Source organism: Protomyctophum bolini, assembly GCF_963924005.1.
Source record: "Protomyctophum bolini genome assembly, chromosome: 8".
Taxonomy (NCBI): domain Eukaryota; kingdom Metazoa; phylum Chordata; class Actinopteri; order Myctophiformes; family Myctophidae; genus Protomyctophum; species Protomyctophum bolini.
Window position 1 is genome coordinate 39,224,576 of NC_137869.1, and position 24,704 is coordinate 39,249,279.

The 24,704-nt window shown below is 44.0% G+C and overlaps 1 protein-coding gene across 2 annotated transcripts in view; it reads left to right on the top strand.

Annotated features, from left to right (window-relative positions):
- Positions 1-24,704, top strand: part of wwtr1 (WW domain containing transcription regulator 1) — a 41,244-nt gene that overhangs the window by 11,025 nt on the left and 5,515 nt on the right. Inside the window, exons 2-6 of one of the 2 annotated variants that reach the window (XM_080770277.1) lie at positions 8,316-8,458; positions 19,897-20,190; positions 20,372-20,478; positions 21,841-21,959; positions 24,052-24,167. In XM_080770277.1, coding sequence (XP_080626403.1) covers positions 8,316-8,458; positions 19,897-20,190; positions 20,372-20,478; positions 21,841-21,959; positions 24,052-24,167 — 779 coding nt within the window. The remainder of the gene's footprint in view (positions 1-8,315; positions 8,459-19,896; positions 20,191-20,371; positions 20,479-21,840; positions 21,960-24,051; positions 24,168-24,704) is intronic. The other variant, XM_080770278.1, reaches the window with a different exon arrangement.

A 24,704-nucleotide genomic window follows, 5' to 3' on the forward strand; every position in this document is an offset into this window, starting at 1 on the left:
CTTAGAGGGGTCTAGTCAGGTGCTGGTGACTGGCTAGTGACTGCTAGTGAGCCTAACTACTTTTGGATGTGCAAAACACAGCAACAAAAGAAGACCGCCAATTAGTCAAAACATGTTGGGACCCCGGTCCCCCGGCCCAACGCAGGCTGGTGATTGCAGAAAACGATGCTGATGAGGATGAAGGCTTAACTGCCAAAAGGCACACGAGAAGGTATAATGGGGACACATGAGAGAGAGATGGACGTCTTTTGGGTCGGTACATTTTCCCCTCTAGATTACCTCTACTTCACTTTCTCTCTCTTTCACTCTCCTTTGCTCTATTCATGGCTGTGGAATGTGTATGTGAGCAGCAGTTATGTGGGTGTATTGTTGTCGACAGCCGTGTGTGTGTGTGACTGTGTGTGTGTGTGTGTGTGTGTGTTGGAGGTCGTATGTTGGAGGTTGTGTGCGTTTGGTGGAGGTTGTCTTTGCGAGTTGGAGGTCGGGTGTGTGTCTGTGTTTGAGTGTGTGTGTGTTAATGTTGAAGGCGTGTTATTATGGCCCAAACAGTGGGTCGGGACACATTTGTGGGTCACGGACTAATTCTTATGGGCCACGACTCGAGTAAAAAGCCCATTTTATTTTCCTACATTTAAAAAAAAAAACTAGTATTTCATGAGAAACTACAAACATAAAAAATATAATAATTAAGAAGTAGTGAGAATAGCCGATCTACTAGCAGATCTACAAGCACACAAAGTGCCGCGTTGCGAGCTTGTAGATCTGCTATATTTTCACTGGTTTGTGTCCCGGGCAAACATCTAATCTCTTTTGGGTCTCTCGACCTGAAACGTCTGGAAACCACTGGTCTAGAATAGTGGTTCCCAAAAAGTGGGGTCCGCTAAATAATAATTTTGTCAGTGAATTATGGTACGTGTGATATGTGAGCTTACCCTAATCACAGTGCTCCTTCATCATATTCCATCATTCAAGGGGCCTTTGGATAGAAATGAAACAGACTCCACATGCAGTCACTTTCAGTTAGTGCTGCCGAGGCTGAGTGTCTGTGACTGTGACCAGCTGATGGTCGTTGATGCTTAATTGATGCATCAAGGAAGCCAAGTAAGTTTCTGCGCTGTCAAATAGGTCTACATCTATTCTAAGATAGCATCTTAAATAAATGTTGTGATAATGTGTTGTGACTTTGATTGAGAAGTTTGAATACAAAATAGTTCCGTTGAAAATATGCTTATCCGTGTTGCGAGGATGAGGGGGTACCTGGAAAAAAATCTTCCCCCCCCCAATAAAAGGGGTACTTGGGCCAAAAAGGTTTGGAACCTATATCTAGAATAGATGCTTGCCGCTGCTACAGACGAACGCTGAGTGTTACAGACGCACAACGTATTGTATGCATATGTGTGTGTGCATGTCTGCCTGCTGCCTGCCTGCCTGCCAGCCAGCCAGTCCGTGTGTGTAGTTCCCGGCCTGTCAATGTGTGATGTATGATCCATTTTGTGGTCTCATTGGCCATTTGATCTTTCCTGCTATTGGCCCACTTGACAGTTTGACTGACAGCTTTGTCTGCCTCACACAGAGAGGAATGTGCTGTGTGTATGTGTGCACGTTGCGCGCGTGCACGGCCGCGTTAAGTCATGCGGCGTGACAATGCATTCCTTGAATGACGGCCTTTTTAGATGTCGAATGTGTGAAAGCAGTGATCAAACTTGTGGTCGGGGAGGCTGAAGGCGGACGTCTGCCACCGCAAAATCCCTCGCGATAAATAATCTTTTCTCCGTCTTATACACGTCAATACTTCATCTCACTGTGGCGCCGATTGTCAAAAAGAACAGATCTTCTGTCGATCGGTTATTTCCGGTATGCCACATGCGTCGTGCTATGAAGTATAAAGTGTCCAAACTTCGAGCAGTGTTTCCTGCAGGAAAAGGCTTTGCCCAGCTTTTTTTTTTCTCCGGCGCGCAACTGAAGCGCACCTGTGCCATTTAAATTTTTTTTTATTATTATTATTATTTTTTTATTCATTACTATTGCCCTCAAAATAAAAGAGTTGTTAGAGAAGAGAAGTTTCATAACACACATCTTTTGATTTTTTGATTCTGTTCTCAAATCTTCTATTAAAGTCTATAGGTCAAAAGGTCTTCTCAACGTTTTTGGCTGGCGACCCCCGGAAATGCTTTGGCCATGTCTCGTGACCCCCGCCCCACCCCCCCTCCCCACCACCAATACACCCCCCGCTCTAGGTGTGCTGGCATGCCCATTTCAGCACAGCTTGAGAGCTTATTTCAACCAATTCACCCTTTTGTCAGCCTTCTGATTGGTCCCTGACTGACTGACTAACCAGCAGGCTCTTTCTGCCTTGTTCCGCCCTGGTTCCACCTTGTTTATGTTGACGTTGCTATAACATCATTTTTGGAAAATACTAAAAACAAACAAATGATATGCCCAGTCACCATTGCTGCACCTGTGATGTTCCTTTTTACTGACACCAAGTTTAAAATAACAATTGAACACACCGAATATCAATACGAATCGCAACTGAAAAACACCTTATTTCAATGGTAGTGGATGGAGAGAGAGGATTTTTGTCCAACCACGAAACGGCAACCAATGGGTGCGAAGAGGGGCTATACAACCATGGGCGGGACTTGACAAAGGGTGAATTGCCGGTAGTATAATACGGTATCATTTGACATTTTCACTCCACTTTTATTTTAGTTTTCTTGGCTTGTCTTGGCATGGTGCCAGAGATTTTAGGCACGTTGCGGGCGGCGCCGTGGGAAAAAAGGAACCCCTGCTGAGAGCTGCCCTGCATGATGCAACGATACATAACACTGCATCCAATGAAATGTAATGGAGTTATCATGAGAAACGTATCGTTGTATTGGAATTGGGGCCGCAAAGAAAAATCTCAACGATGTCATCAAAGTGGCCTGATCAGATCACCACCAAGGAATGGTAGAGTCACTAGAGAGTGATTGATTATGGGAATTGACGTGTGTGTGTGCGCGCGTGCATGTGTGTGCGTGAGCAAGAGAGAGAGAGAGAGCAAAGGAGCAACTCACTGCATTTTCCATGTTACCTTGACTACAGAGCTATGCCACTTTAACATTCCTTGACCACAGACCACCCTAGGCGCGCGCGCACGCACACGCGCACACACACACCAAAGTTGAGATTTCATGAAATATGCATTTTCAAAAGATATATTCAATCCAATGTGTTTTCTCCCTGTAAAACTAAATTTGACGTGTGCTCCTCTAGGCTTGAACCAAACTATTTGAACTGAAAAAAAAGTCAATCAATAATAATGATATATTGGCCAAACGGATTAATGGGTGGGGCTCTGGACAGCTGAGCTAGAGGTAGAGCAGGTACTGAAACAGACAAATAACAAACCCATTTAGGCCTGACGTAGAAATACAAAAATAGGTCTTCTGAAAGAATATATATTCAAAGATTTGTGCTGCATTTTCACTATTTTTCAAAAATAGCAGACCTACAAGGCGCGCTACGAGCTTATAGATCTGCTATTTTTCAATAGTTAAAGTATGACATAAAGCTTAGTTAGAACACCAAAAGGGGTTAGCCCAGGATGGGCTAATAACCAGGTCTCAGGCATACTACTACAACAATCTGGTGGTTTCCTGCTTTGCCATCACTATTTGTACCTTCAATAATGGCATGTTCATTTTTTTTTATACTTTATATACTTCTTCTGCTCAGAATCGCAAATCAACTTTATTGTCACATGATCACAGTTTTACAAGTTAACCCATGCTGGGCGGGTACCCCTTTTGGTGTTTTAACTAAGCATTATGTTATACTTTAGCTATTGAGAAATAGCAGATCTACAAGCTTGTAGGTCTGCTATTTTTGGGGGAAAAAAGTGAAAATGCAGCACAAATCTTTGAATATATATTCTTTCAGAAGACTTCTTTTTATTTCGACATCACGCCTAAATGTGTTAAAAAAAACCTGAGGTTGATTCTACAACAGAACCCCCCCCCCCCCCCCCCCATCTCAAAGTATTTGCTGTGAAAGAATATACATTCAGAGATATTTCAAATACATCTCGTTTCAGTCAAAGGTTTGTCGACCATGTGGCCAGGCCAACCCTAAGGACGTCGTTCACTTTTCTGCAAAAAGATTTAGTGTAGAGGGGGGGAAAGGGGACTGACCTAGCATTGGCCCCTGGGGGACTCCCGTCAACAAAGTATATAGGGGTTAAGTGGTCAACAACACTTTGTGTACCTTATTGGTGGTATAGCACCCTATAGTATACACATGGACCTTCTGTTTAACCTGCTATAGCACTCGTTCCAAAACTTTCTAGCCCGTGACCCAAACTAGTGAAAATAGATCTACAAGCTCACAACGCATCGCTTCACGCCGCATCATGAGCTTGCAGATTGGCTATTTTCGCTACTTCTTAAGACATTTGTTTTCTAATTCATGGAATTTCTTAACATTTTCTTAGATCCATGATCATAGATCATTCATGAAATTACCGAAAACAATCGTTGAAGTTAGTTTTTCTTAATTCATTCCTTTTGGGAATGTTCTGAAATGATGATAATTAAAAACTAAATTTAGGAAACAAAAACGACAAAGGGAGTAGGACTAGGGACCCATAAGAATGTGTCCGACACACAAATGGGTCACGACCCAGTGTGAGGGAAACGGTGTGCTATAGCACCATTCAGGCTGAAATAGTTGATAGACATTTAGACCGGGATCAAACCCAGAACCTTGTGGTCGCAGGCAGGTAGGTAGCTATAGGTAGATAGATGGATAGATTAGCCATTTTAGCACAATTGACAGTAGGATTTTAGTGGACTGTATTTCTCCTGTGTGATATGTTGGGTTTGTAGAGAAATCAAATCATATTATACATGATGTTGGTTGGAGCCTGGAGGTCTCGCTACCGCCACTCCCAAGGGGTGTGTGTGTGTGTGTGTGTGTGTGTGTGTGTGTGTGTGTGTGCATGTGTGTCTCTCTCTCTCTCTCTCTCTCTCTCTCTCTCTCTCTCTCTCTCTCTCTCTCTGGTGGGGGTGGAAACCACGGCAGCTGTTGCCAAGACATCTATCTAACTATAGCCACTGCGACACACACACACTAGCAGTTGTTCTAGCTGGTAACCAGAGGAGCCACCCATAATGCCTTGCGGGTGTCACAGTGACTGTGGACACTAGCCATAGGGCGCAACGGTATCATCATAGGCTTTGGACTGGACTTGCACTCAAATCATTCTGTCATGTCATTTATCATTTCGGACTGGACTTCACACTCAAATCATTCTGTCATGTATCATTTCGGACTGGACTTCACACTCAAATCATTGTGGATCATGAAATGGGCCACGGCTTTAATTAACCCGCCGGCCATGAAGATTCACTTTGAATCGTGGTTGTTCGTTCATTCATTAAAATGGGTTGCTGACTTGCTGTTGATGGCCATTAGCTTTTTCGCTAGTGTAAAAAAAAAAAATATATATATCTTTACAGAATCCAGGTCTGGACAGCGTGTGCCGGAAACGAGCACACGCGCGACAGTTTCACGGGACTGTGCTCACGGAAATATGCATGTGTTGTCGTCCCTCGACTTCTCCACGCGTAGAGACAAAAAAACGCAGGTCTCATTGGAAATGAAATACTAGGCGCGTTAATCGCTGCCCGTTTGAAAGGACCTATAGTCTTTGTAGGCCAGTAGTTCTCAAAGTTTTGGATTTCAAGGACCCCCAGTTTTGTATGCATTCGGCCCACAGACCCACATAAGCGAGTGTACCATTTGGTTCCATTTGTACTACAGTCTCAGAGTCACAGAGCTGTAAAGGGTCCATTTGTTTCCTAACGATGAGTCATTTAGCTGGAGAGTGGAGACCCCCCTCAAGGACCCCCAGAGGTCACCCTGACCCCAGCGGTCCACAATGAACCCGTCTCTGAGACGCGAAATGCTACAGTCTCATAATGATATAATATGGTTGAAAGTGTTCCCTTTAATCACAGAGGAATCAGTTACTACAACATACGGTGCAGTATATTTTGATATCAGCCCTATGTGTCCATACAGGTGGCACACACACACACACACACACACACACACACACACACACACACACACACACACACACACACACACACAGCCCCCATCGAATAATGCACTCTTCAATCCATTTACAGTGTGATGTCCTTCAGCCGGAGTCAAGAGGTTGGAAAATCAAATGCCAACGTTCCATAATTAAAGTAGAATGAGATGCATGCAAGAGATGGAGAGAGAGAGTCGTATTGTTGGCATCACATGCAATATGGTGTGTCTGCGAGAGCGTGTGTCTGTGTGTGTGTGTGTGTGTGTGTGTGTGTGTGCGCGCGCGTGCGTGTGTGTGCACAGTTGCACACGTGGGGGGGAAGACACGCCAGAGACAGAGATATGGGGGAATTCCCCCTGTAACTGTATCTGAATGCTGTGAATGAATCTCTGTAGGCTACTAACCACTCCCATTTCTCTTTCTTTCTCCTTCCCTGGGAACTGAACCACTCGAACCCTGTTCTTGGCATGTCATAATTAAGCAATATTACACAAGAGGGTGTGCTTTACTGTCATTAACGGCACGAGGAGCGGTCGGAAAAGGCCAGTTCCGTAGGCAGCGCAGAAGTGCCGTTAATGACGCTAACGCAACGCACATCCCCGAGTGTAATATTGCAATTTTACCACAGTTAACCTAAAAAAAACCCTAAAAAACACGTCAACTCGTTTTTCATTGTAATTTCTTTAATGACAGATGTAGCCACTACGACCGAAAATGTCCCCAAGAAAATCAATAGCATAGCAGCAAGTTAGCAACCCAGCTGGCTATGCAGAACCAGAGCTTTGGTATAGAGAGGGAACGAGGGGAGGGCCGTGGATGGGTCCCTGGTGGACCTCGGTCAACAAAAGTACATCCACTGGATGTTTTTCAAATAAAGTGTACAGTATTCGTTAAAGGTTTGTTCTTATGTGGACATGCCCACCAGTTCATTACGTTTGCCTGGTGGGTGGTGATGGGTGGTAGCCGCACCCACAGCTGTAGCCCCTCCTATATGCAGGTTTAATGTTTGTTTTTAGTTAAACAAACATTAAAAACTCTGTCTCCTCTACAGTGGCCCCTGTAGGGGAGACAGACAGGGAGACAGATATAGAATGGAGACACAGGGAGACAGACGGAGAGACAGAGATATAGGGCTCCATTTTCATCACCGCTTATTTTTTTTTTACTATTTTGAAAAACATTTTGAACAGTTCAACTAGCCAATCTACATTGACACGTTGTGAGCTTGTAGACTGGCCATTTTAAATATTCAAAAATGTTATGCAAAAATAGTAAAAAAGCAAAAAGAAGTTTAGCGATAAGGGGTTTAGCGGTGACGAAAATGGAGCCCATAGAGTAGAGACACAGGGAGACAGACGGAGAGACAGGGAGACGGAGAGACAGGGAGACACAGATATAGAGATAGAGACACAGAGAGACAGAGAGACAGAAAGACAGGGAGACAGGGAGACAAGGAGACCGAGACAGGGAGACAGAGACAGGAGACAGACAGGATAGAGACGAGAAGATCAGAGGAACGGAAGATAATTGGAGAGAGCGGAAAGAGAGACACAGACAGCGTCTGTGTGTTTATTTAAAGTCACTGTAACGTGTGTGTGTGTGTGTGTGTGTGTGTGTGTGCGTGCCTGTGTAAGATAATGATAGATTGTATTGCACACTGCACACAGCGCCGCTTCGTGTGATTCACCTCCAACACCTCTCAGTTCCTGCTGCTAGGATTTATCTTCCTGCTAACCTCTGAAACAACATACCAGAGGTTTCTTTTCTCTTTTTTTTCCTATCATGGACCACCCAAAGGAACATGACAAATATTCCATCTCATCCTCAAACTAAATATTTAGTCAATTCTCCTTGAATGTTGTCTTTATCACCTTTACTGGAGCACACAAACGTTTTCAAATGGACATCGCGTTGGCTCCAAAAAGATACTTCTTGGCCTCACCGGGGATTATTACAAGCTAGCTAGCTCTTCTTAAAGTGTGTGCGTGTCTGTCTGTGTGTGTGTGCGTTGCGTTGCGTTGATTTAATAGGCGAGGTCAGTAAAGGTCACACAGCTTTTCAACGTCCCATGCACATGATTTGGGTTTTCTGTATACTATGCACGTCTTTAATTTCTACTAGATGAGCTGAACGAATAAACACATTTCAATTATTAAATAAACATTCCTCCCTTCTCATACTCTCCCTGCATCTCTCTCTCTCTCTGTCTGTCTCTCTCTCTCTCTCCCTCCAGCCACATAGAGAAGATAACGACGTGGATCGACCCGCGGAAGTCGTTGGCGCCCAACATGGCGGCGATGTCCCTGCACCACAACCCCCCCAACCACCCACACTCCCAGCCCCAGCGCAGCATGGCTCTGTCCCAGCCCAACCTGGGTGAGTAAAGTCACAGCTATAGGGTTGTTCCCCCCCGCGATCCCGTCGCGTGATCGGAAATCGGGGGGGGGGCGATCGATCACGTCATTTTTTTAAACTCAAATGATCGGAAATCGGATCGAGAGCAAAACTGACACACACGTTCATGTAATGGGGGAGTCCTTACAAACGTGTTCACTGACCACGATATATTTTCAGCGCAAGCTCTTACTTTGAAGATGAAAAATTCAATGGGCCCGTGAACCAAAAGTAAAAAAATAAATACAAAATGGCTGTGTAAGCTGTTAATGCGGTCTTATTTTAATTCACCAAAAACATCAAACGCTGCTTTACTTTTGAGCCATGAATAAAACTTGTTTGACCAAAAACGCAGTCTGGGAAAAAGAATCGGAGATCAAAGTTGACGGAGGCGGACATTTTCACGGATCCTACCCCACCCGTCTTTCCTCTTCTGTCTTCCTTTTGACTGATACCTGTCCATTCAAACTCTAGACGGGCCCGCCCCCAAAGTTATTAGTGAGGCCAGCAGCCGGCGAAAACTAGAGTTCTCAACAGGCCCGAAAATTAAAGCCCATGGGCCCTCGTCAAACCCTGTACACTCAAGACACCCTTAGATCTCCATATATGGAGCTGGCCTGTTCTGTTGATCTGATCTCATCACACGCATCTTACTGGTATTTATGCTATTATTCAATAAATAGCCTTTCTTTAGCAGTTTTATTTCAAATATAGTTTTTCACAGAATCAAATGTCTTGACTTAGGGTCATGACTCACCAGTCCAGGAGTCTAGTTGGCCTCGGTCCCAGGCTTAAAATAATTCATGTGAATATCTGTGGAGAGCAGTTTGGGAACAATGGATGGGTTTTCAAATTGTGGAACCACAAAATGTCAGCCACTGCTATGCCCTGGCCTATACTAAACAGTGCAGGACTGAACTCACGGAGGTCACTGGGGGGGGGGGGGGGGGGGGGTGTGTGTGTGTGTGTGTGTGTGTGTGTGTGAAACAGTGAAGGGGAGAGATACTGTGTGTTTTGTGGTGTCTTTAACGTTTTAAAGGTGTATCACGGGATGCCAGCTGTGTTCATCTCAAACATCGCCACATTCCTGTTGCACTCTTACTGTCCAAATAAGTACATAAAAAAAAAGCCATAAAAGTAATCTTATTAAAAAGTAGGTCAGTCAGGAAGAACCGAGAGCTTAAAACTTCAACCGTCCTAGTTCTGTGGAAACTGGCCAGTGCTGTGTCTGTGTGTGGTGACCCTCTTCAACAAGTATTAGTCCACACTGACTCCAGCATCACTGACTGACCTTTACTGGCTGACTGACCTTTACTGACTGACTGGCTGACTGACTGACCTTTACTGGCTGGCTGACTGACTGACCTTTACTGACTGACTGGCTGGCTGACTGACTGACTGACTGACTGACTGACCTTTACTGGCTGGCTGGCTGTCTGTCTGTCTGACTGACTGACCTTTACTGGCTGGCTGACTGACTGACTGACTGACCTTTACTGAATGACTGACTGACCTTTACTGGCTGTCTGACTGACTCACTGACTGACTGACTGACCTTTACTGGATGACTGACTGACTTACTGACCTTTACTAGCTCGCTGGCTGTCTGACTGACTGACTGACCTGTACTGGTTGTCTGTCTGACTGACTGACTGACCTTTACTTTGACTGACCTTTACTGACTGACTGACCTTTACTGGCTGGCTGGCTGACTGACTGACTGACCGACTGACCTTTACTGACTGACTGACCTTTACTGGCTGACTGACTGACTGATCTTTTACTGACTTCTACTGACTGACTGACTGACTGAGGCTTTCCTGGAAAAAGTATTAGTTTGTTGTGTGAATGGCTGTGTGTCTGTGTCTGTCTGTCTGACTATCTGACTGCCCGTCCAGGGGACTTACCGGCTGGTTGGGAGCAGGCCGCCAGCCCTCAGGGAGAGACCTACTACATTGACCACAAAACACACTCCACTTCCTGGCTCCACCCAAAACTCTGTAAGTAACCAATCCCTGAGAAGAACCCCTGCCCCCCCCACCCCACCCACCCACCAAACAATCAACCAATCAATCCACCCCCACCCCACCCCCCTGCGTCCTTGGAGGAAAAGTGAGGAAGGGACGACATTTTTTGCCCCGAGAGTCTGTTAAACCCATGCAAATAAATAGAAATAATATATATTCAAAGACTTGTGGCACATTTTCACGACTTTTCAAAAAATAGCAGATCTACAAGCTTGTAGCGCGGAACTTGGTGCCATGCTATGAGCTTGTAGATCTGCTACTTTTCCAACAGCTTAAGTTTAAAATAATAATAGTTAAAAGTTAAGGTGACACAGGCATTAATGGGTTAACCTATTTAGACCTGGAACGGAACACCTATATGTTGTTCGTTTTCCGGAAAACTTCCCAGGCGGTTGGTCAGGATTTAGAAGGCGTTTTCAGAATCGACCTTGGGTCTAAAGGGGGTTAATATTATAATAATTATAATATAATTATTATAGTTATATTATTATTATATATTATTATTATATAATTATAATATAATTATTATAGTATAATAAATACTGTCCCGTCCAAATAAAGTAAGTAGGATAAATGCTAAACTCGGTAGTATGGAGCTTTGTGTAGTTGAAACTTACCCGAAACTAGATTTTTGTTGCCAACTTACATTTTAAAGGCCTGTATTATTTTGCTTTGGAAATTTCAAAGGTACAATGTTTAAAGACTAATGTACTACTTTTTTTTACGTATATGTAATATGCCTCCACCCCACATCTGAAAATATGTTGTTCCAGGGACCTCCCCAGAAGCAATGATTTGAGTTAAAATGTTCACTCTGTAATAATATATATTCAAAGATGTGAGGCACATTTTCACGATTTAAAAAAAATAGCAGACCTACAAGTTCATAGCGCGGCACCGAGTGCCGCTCTGTGAGCTTGCAGATCTGCTATTTTTCAATAGCTAAAGTATAACATAAAGCTTTAAAACACCAAAAGGGGTTCCCGCCCAAAATGTGTTAATATTCAAAGCCCAACAATAGCACCCCTTGATCCCAAACTCTGCTCACTCTCCGGGAATGTGTTTATTTTACATTAACAGTTAGCAACAAAATAGAATTATATACAGTACAATCCTCCATCCAGTTTTTCCACTTGGTGATAAATTAACAGTGAGAACGTCGCTGTGTAGGAAGTAAAAAAACCCGGAATTCCCGGAGATGCCACAATGTCCAGACCCCCTCGTTGTCACACCTTGTATGGAAACGATCTGGACAATGTTTCCCGGATATAAAGAAAAGGAAAAAAAACTATCGCGACACAAAAGTTGTCACGTTACGATGCCTTCCTCTCTTCTCCTCCATGCTTGGCTCTTCCCCCCCCCCCTTTTTAATGAATCACCAACACTAATGACCTAATCAATCATCTAATTATGTTTTGGCTTGTTGCGACGGACAGCTGAAGTACCCAGATTTCCAACCCCCCAGAACGTTGATCTCACCCCTCCTTGCCAGTGATGTAACGTAGCCACAGCCTGCCACCCCCGTTTTGATCGCCTAACCGTGTGCGTGTGTGTGTGTGTGTGTGTGTGTGTGTGTGTGTGTGTGTGTGTGTGCGCGCGTGTGCGGATGCGTGCGCGTGCGTGCATGCACGCGCGTACATGAGTGTGTCCTGAGGCTGTCTGTGGAGAATGCCTGTGCGTGAGAAGAGCGTTTTGACCTCTGCCAGACTGCCTTACACACACACACACACACACACACACACACACACACACACACTGCTAGTGTAATGTGTAGCAGATTTTTCCTGTGTTGCCAGTGTTGGCCAGCTGACACTGCTGACAAGAACGGAACAACGCTGGCTTTGTCTCCCTTTCTCTCTCTCTCTTTCTGCTCTTTTCCTCTCTCTTTGTTTGTTTCTGTGTTTGTATGTTTCTCTCTGTCGCGGCCAGTTTCTCTCTCTCTCTCTCTCTCTCTCTCTCTCTCTCTCTCTCTCTCTAGCTCCACGCCACGGTCGCCCAACATGGCTGCACAGACCCCGTCGAGGAGAGTAGACGGGGTGAAAACGGAGGGAAAGGGAGAGAGAGAGAAAATAACAAACGCAGGCAGAGAGATAGAGGAAAAGATTGCTATAAAACAGAGAGAGAGAGATAGGGAAGGAAAGAGAGGGGAAGAGAGGGAGACCCAGATAGGGAAGGACTTTGAGAGAGAGAGAGAGAGAGAGAGAGAGAGAGAGAGAGAGAGAGAGAGTTAGTTCTGAAGAAAAAAGCCTGCTGGTATTCCCAGAAGTTTAGTGTGAGGAATGTGACATCACTTCCTGTTATTGGTTTAGCCCTGGAACAGAATGAACCTAGAGACCTGTAATTTTCAATGACCACCGGCCAAATACCGGCCGGCACATTCTGGTGGTGGACGAGGAGTGGGACGCTGGCCGGAACGGACCCGTTCTACCAGCCACCCTGGCATGGTACATTTGAGTCTGGACTCGTCCTTAGAAGGACTTTGTTGGCTACGGCGTGTTCCACATTTTGAATCCACCATGCAGTCACTGTGTTGGACCACATGGGTTAAAGTTCTCAGTCGTCTTTTAGATTCCATAGAAGCCCAGCGGTGTCTTTTTGTGAAAGCATGCTGCCCGCCGAAAATTGCAGATCTACAAGCGTATTTGAAGTGATCAAACTAGCATTATAATACCGGTGCAAGTTTAGAAGCATCTTCCAGCAACACGAATGGATCTCAGAAATGTCATACAAGCAAATCTTTGATTTCTTCAGCTGGTCGGGAACCTAAAACAACATCGTTACATTTTCAGTCTTGAGATTTTACTTTTGCTTTATTCCATGAGACACGGTTCCATAATCCATTATTAATCTGTTACTTATTAGCATTGTTCCACGTTTGAATCCGCCATGCAGCCACTGTGTGGACTACGAGAGCAACGGTGCCATTATCATAATCTGTTACTTATTGCAATATCAAAGGCGTACCATAAAGCAGGATGAAAGTACAGGGAAGGAGAAGAAAGGGATGGCTGGATTCACCTGGCAGACGTTGTTGCGTCTAGCTGCAGACTCTGTTCTGTACTCCTCTTGGCCTTCTATCTGCTTCATCTGGGGCTGATTTATAATAACACACACATACACGCAGTGGTGGAAAAGTACTCACGAGTAGAAGTAAAAAAGTACGGAAAATTGGAAATACTCCACTAAAGTACAAAAATACCTAGAAATGACAGTCCTTGAGTAAATGTACTTAGTTACTACTTCACACCGCTGCATACACACAAGCCGTACAGATGGATAATATCACAGGACTAAAGTAGACTTCAGTAAACACTGGGTCAGTCAGTCCCGTTTGTAGTTGTACAAGATTTGTGTTTTTGTTTTGTACAGATCCCTTCTCACACCCCTTGGCTTCAAAGAGAGAGCAGGTGTATCCATTTAGGTCTTTTTTGAGTGGTGCAACCACTCCCTTATGGAGCTTTGTGTGTGGGTGGGTGGGTGGGTGCATCTGAGCACCAAAACAGCAGTGACTCTGTCATTTCTCAACAGTTTCGGACGCGGGGCGGCTCGCCGGATTCGGGACGGCACCCTGGGTGCATTCCTGTGGGTCAGTAGTACAGTGACAGTACAGTAGAGGGTACAGTAGAGGGACCCCCACACGGTAACTCCGTCATTTCTCAACCGTCTTGGAAGTGGGGCGGCTCGCCGGAATCGGGCCGGCCCCCTGGGTGCGTTCCTGTGGGTCTGGAACTTCCGCCCCAAACTTTCGTTAAAAAAACTATATATTCAATGTTTGCACACATTTTCACAATTTAAAAAAACTAAACAAAATTGCAGATATACAAGCTCATAGCACGGCACTCGGTGCCACGCTACGAGCTTGTAGATCTGCTGTTTAAAAAAAAAAAGCGAATAATGGTTAAAGTGGTTAAAAGCTAAGGTGACACACATGCGTCCTCGCGTGTGAATAAGTTAAAACGGGTACATATCATGGTATGTCTTGTGTACTGTATATCATGTATTCTAAGAAAATACGGCCTCGTGTGTCAGCTCAAAAGGCGAGCTAACTTAACTGGGTAGACTGGCTTTTTAGGCTGTTTATCTTCCAGAACGATCGCTTGTTTTGTTTGACTGTCACTCAGTCAGCAGCAGACACGTGTCTGCTCGCGTGGGTGGGAGAGAGCTTCATACAGTGTGTCAGTGACCAGAGCTTTGTCTGCAGCATGCATGAATTAAAGTTCTCAGTCTTCACCACTGATTTCAGTCTTAAAGTTCTCAGTCTTCACCACTGATTTCAGTCTTAAAGTTCTCAGTCTTCACCACTGATTTCAGTCTTAAAGTTCTCTGTCTTCACCACTGATTTCAGTCTTAAAGTTCTCTGTCTTCACCACAGATTTCAGTCTTAAAGTTCTCAGTCTTCACCACTGATTTCAGTCTTAAAGTTCTCAGTCTTCACCACTGATTTCAGTCTTAAAGTTCTCTGTCTTCACCACTGATTTCAGTCTTAAAGTTCTCAGTCTTCACCACTGATTTCAGTCTTTTGGGATTCCTCACAGCAGCCAGTAGGTCTTACTATAGAAGCATCTCTTGTACTGAAACACGTCGCAGTGCGACCGACCGTGTTGTGAGCTTGTAGATCGGCTATTTTCAGGTCATTAGTTATTTTTTAGATGAAAGCGTATTTGAAGTGATCAAACTAGCATTATAATACCGGTGCAAGTTTATCTTCCAGAAACACGAATGGCTCTCAGAAATGTCATACAAGCAAAACCTTAACCCATTCTGGACGGGAACCCCTTTTTGGTGTTTTAACTAAGCATTATGTTATACTTTAGCTATTGAAAAATAGCAGATCTACAAGCTCATAGCGCGCCACAAGCTTGTAGATCTGCTATTTTTTGGAAAAATCGTGAAAATGAGGCACAAATCTTTGAATTATATTATTCTTTCAGATGACTTTTTTTTTATTTCGAGCACATCAGTCTCAACCATTGGGACTCCGAATCCCTCCGTACCTAAACTAGCAGATCCAGAAACGACAGGATTTTAACCCATTCTGACCTGAGATCAGATTCATACGAGGTTTCCACTGGACACACACTGGTCTGATGAACCCATTCTGACCTGAGATCAGATTCTAAAAATGTCAGTCGTTCTTCGAATTTTTCAAAAATAGCAGACCTACAAGCTCGTATCGCGCCACTCGGTGGCGCGATATGAGCTTGTAGATCTGCTATTTTTCAATAGGTAAAGCATAACACGATGCTAACACCAAAATGGGTGCCCGGTCAGAATGGGTTAACCGGGGTGGAGGAGGAGGGTGAGCAGCAAAAGGTTTAGCAGACAGCAGCATCAGTGTGCAGCAGTATAAGCAAGCAAGCAGGATGAGCAGTGCAAATGTCCAGTTTAAATAGCCCGGTATGAAGATGGAATGAGTGTGATTGATTGGACTTGATGCTGAACGGTTGCCGGCAAACTGCACTGCAGTTTCTGAGAAAAGCCTCAATCCTTCTAGACAAATAAAAATTAGTTTATTGTTTAGGAAACTTTCGTGCTGTTTCACGAAATCACAGATTTCGCACTGACAAAATAAAATGAGTTCATTGTTTAGGAAACTTTCGTGCTGTTTCACGAAATCACAGATTTCGCACTGACAAAAGTGAGATTGAATTAGCTTCATCCCATGAGCATTGGGACATGATGAACACTTCCAAGATTATAATGATGTGATTCCTATTGGGGCTGTATTATGTATTATGTATAATGTATACTGTATGTCCACTGCCAGTATAGTGAAGTTGTACTTGTTGAGAATACATGCTGGGTGCTAGTGTTTTTCTCTCTGTGTTACTGAAGCAGCGGTCAGCACACACACACACACACACACACACACACACACACACACAATGACTGAGTCATTGACTGGCAATGATGCTTTCACAATACTGTCGGTGTAACTCGTCGAGCGACCGGGCCCAAAACAACACCATGGCCGGTTTGAAACCTAAAACTGAATGAATCCCCCAACCAGAACGGCACCACTGGTTGAGGGCCGCCTAGCTAATGGTTAGCTCTTGTGTACAGGTTTGTAAAAGATCTCACTTGGCTCGTTTGTCCCTCGAAACGTGGACACTAGTCCACTATAGGATCATTCAGTTCCACAACAAACGTGTTGAGTTCAGAGTTTGAAAACACACCTTTGCATCAGTAGAGGCTCATTGTGCTGCATCGTGAAAGTGTTTGAATGGCTTCATCTTTGAGCAGTCAAATTCATTACATTTGGAAACAAACGATAAAAACATACTTACATACATACAGCATTTTTATAGGGCCATACAGATGTGTAACTAAAGTAATAAAGTGCAGTGTTGTTTTTTTGTTTTTTTTTCCATAGTAACATTTATTTTTTCTTTTTTCATTTCTTAAATTATGGAAATTAGGCAGGATATCCTCCCATCCTGTGTGAGCCGGGCACACTGAAACTATCTTAATCCATTTTGGACGATTCTACAAATGTCTTCTAAATCATGATAGTTTTCTGGAAAAACCCATGTTGTATGTCAGTGGTTCTCAAACATTTTCATGTCGAGGAGCCAGTATTTGGCCACCGACCCCCATCTGAAAATATGTTGTTCCAGGGACCCCCCCCCCCCTCCCTAGCAGATCTACAAGCTCACGAGCTTGTAGATCTGCTATTTTTCAATATGTAATGCATAAAACAACCAAAAGGGGTTCCCGGCTTCTGTCTAGACCTTCATTGAGTAGATGTTGCGTCCTACCATTGAACCCGGGCTTGAACGCTTGTGCTCTTGTGGTGTGAGTGAAAGTGTACTCTCTGCACCCTGGGACTCTTTATGTAAATGCTTTGCTTTTATCTTGGGGGTGCTGAGATTATAGATTATAAAACACTGATTTCTTTCTGCCACAGTAGTCTGTTAATGAAACACCTGAAGATCTGCTGACTGTGTCTATAGTAGTGTAATGATTTTCCGATCAGAAGCTAACTGATGATTAACAAACTGGGACACATTAACATCACTCACAGACTGGATACATTAACACATCACAGTGGACACAACAACAGACAGTCAAATGTATTTAAAAAATATATTTTTTCAGACCGTGGGACACATGGCAAGAGAATGTAATTAATTGTTGCAGGCTGGTCATGTAAAAGGCTTATTATTAGAATCGTACAAGAGGAGGAATCTAAAAATAAGTTGCTTAAACTAACTAAGTTAACTATGAGGGCGGACGCATGATTAATGGCTTGTTTATTATACATTTTTATTTTAATCAACTTTGATGTAGATTTCCTGGACTTTTGAGCGCTACTTTACTACAACACTCTTAATAACAATTATTTTAGATAATCGCAATCTCACATTTTGAGAAATTGTACATTAAAAAAAAGCAGAAATGGCAGATCTACAACTTCACAACACGTCAGTTGAACTTTACAACACGTCACACAAGAAATGCCAGTAATTTCTTGGTATATTTCAGTTATTTATCACATCGGCATTATTTTATTACGAAGCCTAAAAGCCTAAACAGAAATGTAATTTCTATTCATTGATGTTCCAATATTATCCAATGGCTAAGAAGAACACAATTAAACCATTTAATCACAGTTTATTTGTGTGACAATTAATCGTCAACTTAAATGTGTAATCATGACCGCCGCGTCTCGGGCACACACCCGACCCAACGCTGTCCTGGTGGATCATTCGTCCACTTGGAATGCAAATTCAATCGCTTTTTCTCCTTCTTTTCCCCCCCAGCCACCTCACCAGCTCAGTGGCCTTGTGGTTAGAGTGTCCGCCCTGAGACTGGGAGGTCGGGGTTCAATCCCCGGCTGTAAAAAAAAAATGGGACCCAATGCCTCCCTGCGTGACACTCAGCATCAAGGGTTGGATTCCCTGCGACACTAGCGTCAGCGTCCAGGGGGTGTACTTGTACACAGGGCTCGACGCTTAGCATTTTTCCAAGTAGCACGTGTGCGCCTAAGTTGAAAAATCTAGTAGCACACAAATTATTTTAGGAGCACGATGAAAAGTTATCACATAATGTGTTTTTGAGGGGCGCTAGCCCTTCCTATATACAGCTTTAGTCCCCACACGTCTCAATATTTGCCATTGACAATGAACAGAGAAATTAGGTCAAAATTCTGCTAAATATGACGTAAATTAAAACATGATGTATGATGATAAGAGTGCGCCTCACTTCACACAGGTGTGATTTTTCTTTAATAAAGTGATATGAGGTAGGGGCAGGCAATATGACAAAATATTATATCACAATATCTTTTCAGAAATTATCACAATATTGATATTCATCTGGATATCATATTTTTTTATATAATCTATATAATCAATTTGTTTTTATACTGATAGACTATTAGTTTGGTATGCAGATAGATAGATAGATAGTCAATTCATTTTATGGATGGATGGACAGACTATCCGTTTTTATCTTGCTGTTCTATCATGTGAGTGTGACATTTAGTGCAGAGGCTACTCGATGGTGAATTAGTAATGTTGGCTTTGACTGCTTCAGTTCAGACAGAAAATCCGACTTATAGGCTTTTTACGTTGCTCGTTATGCAGGCCAGTGAGGCCACTGACTAGCTCTGGTCCATAGCTAGCCACTGACTAATATATCCAGCCAGGTCGGTCATTCGTATTGCGCTGCTGCGCACACGCTTTTAGCGAGGTGCTTAGCAAGGGTTGTTTTGGTATACCGGTATACATCAATCCGTCCACTCCATGTGCGTGCGCACGTGCACTCTTTACGTGCGCGGCTGCACGCTGTTTCATCCACGTTTGGTTAAAAGTTATATCAAGTGATGTTTTAACATTACAAACTTTAGTATTCAACGTGTCGGGGTCCTAGCAACTCCTTCTGTGCTACCAATACATGCTAATGCTATCCTGTTGCGTTCGCTCCGCTGCTGACAGGGAAGAGAAGAGAACTGATCAGCAACACAGGGAGGGGGGGGGCGGTGCCGGTGGGAGCAAAGGGACAGATCTTCAAATGAAAACCGCATTGAGCCGCGACACGTTGTTAGCTTGTAGCTCTGCTCTTTTTGGCGAACGACACCGCCGTTCAGAAATATAAATGTAGGTATAGAACCGCGACTATAGAATGTGCACTTGCTGTAGACAGAGACTTGTCTTTATCACGATTGAATGGTCAAATCCTGTATAGTCGCACCTGTGCTACAAATTTAATTTTACAACTCGCACAGTGATATTTTTAGTCGCAAATGCGAGTACCTAGTCGCACTGTCGAGCCCTGCTTGTACATCAAGCTGCCTCACGCTACAGAAACAGGAGATGGGCCTCATGGCTCGGCTAGGCTATACTTACTTACTTACTTACCTCTCTCTCCCTCTCTCGTTCTCTTTCCCAGTGCTGCAGCAGCAACACCACCAACAGCAGCAGCCTCAGCCACACCAGCAGCATCCTCCTCCACAGCACCATCACCACCACCAGCAGCAGCAGCAGATGCAGCAGCAACAGCAGCAGCAGGCCCAGCAAGGGGGCCCCACTCCTGGGCCCCTGCAGAGCTCGCCTGGCAGCCTGGGGGCCCCGCCGCAGCACAACTCCGCTGGGGCCATGATGAGCCTGGTGGGAGGAGGAGGAGGAGGAGGGCCCCTGGGGGCCGGCGGCAGTGGAGTTAGCGGCGGGCCGAGCAGCGTTCAAGGTAATTTGACCCGTTCTGACCTGAACAAAAAATTTCTTCTGCGTCCTGACGGTTTTCTGAAAAAGCCATGTTTCTATGTCAGTCGTTCTTTGATTATTCATTCTCTCTCAGGTGCAGTGAATGCGGTGGGTGTGAATGTGTGTATTAACGGGTGTCTCTCGCCCCTCTCTCTCTCTGTCAGGTGCAGTGAATGCGGTGGGGGTGAGTCAGCAGCAGAAGATGAGACTCCAGAGGATCCATCTGGAGAGAGAGAGGATCCAGAGGAGACAGGAGGAACTCATGAGACAGGTGACTTAACCCATTCTGACCTGAGAGCACATTCTAAAAAATGTCTTCTACATCCTGACAGTTTTCTGAAAAAGCTATGTTTCTCGATTATGCTATTTTTAAATGGCTAAAGCATAACGTAATGCTAACACCAAAAGGGGTTCCCGCCCCAAAATGGGTTAACACGCATCCACTGCACACCCAGAGGGGTGGGGAAAAAAACCTGCTAAAATGTTTGACCATTGAGATTCTAAAAATGTTTTCTGAAAAGAAACAACGTTTCTATATCAGTGGTTCTCAAACTATTTCATGCCAAGGACCACAACAATTATCTGCATTCGGCCGCCGACCCCCATCTGAAAATATGGTGTTCCGGGGACCCCCTCCAGAAGCAAAGATTTGAGTTAAAAGACGTTTGCTGTGAAAGAATATGTAGTCAAAGATTTGAGCCACATTTTTACGATAAAAAAAAAAGAAGAAGCAGATCTGTAGATCTGCTATTTTTCAACAGCTAAAGTTTAAAATAACGTGGTTAAACGCCAAAGCGACACAGACGCGTTCCCATCCTAAATGCGTTCAAAGGATTGCAGTCTTCTGTGGTTCTGATAACATTCATTCTCAAACTGAAATCTCCCTTGTATTTAATTAATCATGCAACTACCCCCTCCCCTGCCCACACACACACGCACGCGCACACACGCGCACACACACACACACACACACACACACACACACACACACACACACACACACACACACACACACACACACACACACACACACAACCAGCCATGTGAACAACCATACCACATGATTATGCACATGAACACACACACCGATGGAGCATACAACGACGTCCTTATGCGCCCACACACACACACTCACTCACTCACTCACTGACTGACTCACAAGCACACATGCATACGGTCACTCTCTATACACACACTTGAACGTATACACACATTCTGGCGTGAAGACATTCCCTCAAAGACTAAAGACGGTGACCTCATATCCAGGAAGTGTTTATCTTACCCAGAAGTTTATTGGCCGGCCTGGAAAGTTGAGAAACGGTTTAAAGAGAGAGAACACACAGTTCTATAGTGTTAGTGTTGTTGTTGTTGTTGTTGTGTTGGGAAAAATAATTTAGTTTAAAGTTCTGTTCTCTCCTCTTCTCCTTCTCCTTCTCCCTCTTCTCTTCTCTTCTCTTCTCTTCTCTTCTCTTCTCTTCTCTTCTCTTCTCTTCTCTTCTCTTCTCTTCTCTTCTCTTCTCTTCTCTTCTCTTCTCTTCTCTTCTCTTCTCTTCTCTTCTCTTCTCTTCTCTTCTCTTCTCTTCTCTTCTCTCCCTCTCCTCTCTTTCCTCTCCTCCCTTACCTTTCCCCTCAGGAGGTGGCGCTATGTAGACAGCTCCCAATGGAAGGAGAGAATTTGGGTTCATCGCTGACCCCTGCTGGTGCCAGTCAGAACAACATGCCCGCCAACAGCTCAGACCCCTTCCTAAACAGGTAAATGAAGCCATGGTGTTCCTTATGTGCTGCTGGGTAGCTTAAAATCACAATGTATTATGTTAATACGAGCTTGTAGATCTGCTATTTTAGAAAAATCTGGAAAATGTGTCGCAAATCCTTGAATATACATTTACAACGCGTCACGGACAAAGTCAGAGAGAAAAGGATGAGGCTGGCAGCTGCCCCAGAAATTGAGGCAAGTAAATTGACCCTATGGGAGCCAACCCAGGCAAAGCCAGGAGGGGAAAGAAGCCTACCACCTATGTATGTAGATGTGCTGCGGCGCGACAGCTTGGCTGACAACACTGAAGAGCTCAAGAACCTGATGTTGGATAGGAATTTGTGGAAGGCAGCTATCCAGGAATCCCGAGTTGGTGTTGGGCTAGACCTCACTCTCGCAGACCTCACTCATATCTTTACAGCAATCGTTTTTAACTCAAATCTTTGCTCCTGGGGGGGGGGTCCCTGGAACAACATTTTTTCAGAGGGGAGTCGGCGGCCAAATACATATATATTTGGGGGGTCCTTGCAGGGCTCGAAATTAACTTTTTTACTTGGTAGCACTGGTGCTCCCAAATTCAGAATGAAGGAGCACCAGAAAAAAATTAGGAGCACCCACCAAAATTTTACGAGCACCAATATGTAATCGATTTTTTACATTCATTATTATTACACTTGTAGCCTACAGCAGTGGTTCCCAACATTTTTCATGTCAAGCACCCTCAAATTGACACTCATTAGCCCACGGACCCCCATTTGAAAATATATGCCAGGGACCCCCATATGAGAAGATTTTTACGGCTCTAGCAGTGATTTTCAGTTATTTACATTTCAAGGACCCCCAGTTTGACCTGAATTAGGCTACCGTTCCCCATTTCTATCTCTGGGACCCATAAAATCAAAGTTAATTTAACTGAGTGTACAAATGTACAGTGAAATTGGTTTACCCATAGTATGTAGTACACTCTCAGAGTTTCAGACCCATAAGGGTCCATTTGGTTCCTAACTATCATTTAACCGAGGACCCCTAGGGATCCCCGGACCCCACTTTGGGAACCACTGGCCTACAAGCCAGTTGGTATGAGATGCTATTTTTGTGGCAATAAACCAGTTGAAAATATAATTAAATTCTAAATACTGTCTCTGCTATAATTTCTGAATTTGTAAATGGCTACAAAACCCTTTGTTTTATGTAGGCCTGCTTTTTGATTGAAGTAAAAAAAAAATATATATATATATATATATATATAGGCCTACTGTATATATTTATGAGAAGTTATTTTCATAACGTCATCATAAATGTGTGTGTGTGACTCCACACATTCCATTCAATTGAGCCCTTTTGTTGTCTCTCACAGCTGAGGACCTCAGGTCCAGCTGATGTTGATCACCCAATCAGTCCACGGACTGACGGGAGGTTAGAGGAAGTAGAAGAAGCCAAGGAGATATTTCTTTAAACAATCATAACTCTGGACAGGAATGGACTAGGAACTTACTTTTTTTTTTACATGCTCAGATCTTTATGCTCTACAAGTTTAAATCATCTCGCGGGAGGGAACCGGCCCGCGACACTTTCGGTCGCGATCGTTTTGGTCGCACTACAGTAATTATATGCAGTAGCACTGGTGCGCCCAGTTATATTTTGAGATCGCACAGATTAAAATTCAGGCGCATTTGCGACCAAAATGGTCGCTATTTCGAGCCCTGGGTCCTTGACATGAAAATGTTTGAGAACCTATAGAAACATGGATTTTTTCCGAAAACTGTCAGGATTTAGAAGACATTTGTAGAATCGGTCAGGTCTCAATGGGTTAAGACTCACCCGTGACTTCCCCGTGCTCTATGGTTAGGGTTTGGGGATAGGGGTAGTATGGGTGTTGGATTATTGGGACATCTGACGAATACTACCCCTTCATATTGGGATGATATCAAGTCACTAGAGGTTTGTTTCCTAGCCCCTCGCGTTGAATTCTTCCCCAGATGTATCTCTAGGCGGACATCTTTAGCTCCTCTGGCAATGTGAGAATCGAATTGAGCCATGATGATCCATTATTTTTTAGGATTTACAGCGTGTGTGTCTCTTCCTCAGCGGTCATTTCCACCACTCCAGAGAGCAGAGCAGTGACAGTGGACTGGGTTTGGGTTGTTACAGCATCCCAACAACACCTGAAGACTTCCTAAATAACATGGAGGAGATGGACACAGGTACACAAACATACACACACTGTTTTAAACATGGAGGAGATAAGCACAGGTACACAAACATAGTACACACACTGTTTTAAACATGGAGGAGATAAGCACAGGTACACAAACATACACACACTGTTTTAAACATGGAGGAGATGGACACAGGTACACAAACATACACACTGCGTTTTATTTTTTTTGGGGGGGGGGGGGGGGGGGGGGGGGGTTGCGAACATTTCGCGTAATTGCATTGCCATTCATTCCATACAAGCAATCTAACACTAACCTCAACCCATACATTACATTCATACATACATACATGCATTCATTCATATTTCCTATTCCCTAACCTTAAAGGAGAATTCCATACTAGAAGGCTTTCTTACCTTTTATTTGTAGTTGTTACGTCCCCACCAAAGAGGTCCAGGTGTTATTTTGTGCAAAATTATTGGCTATTTCCCCTACCATAAGCCCTCAATGAATTGCATTGCATTGCAATGCATGGGGCTATGGTGTGTTGTTCTAATTCGCTCAAAAAATCTATTTCTTTTG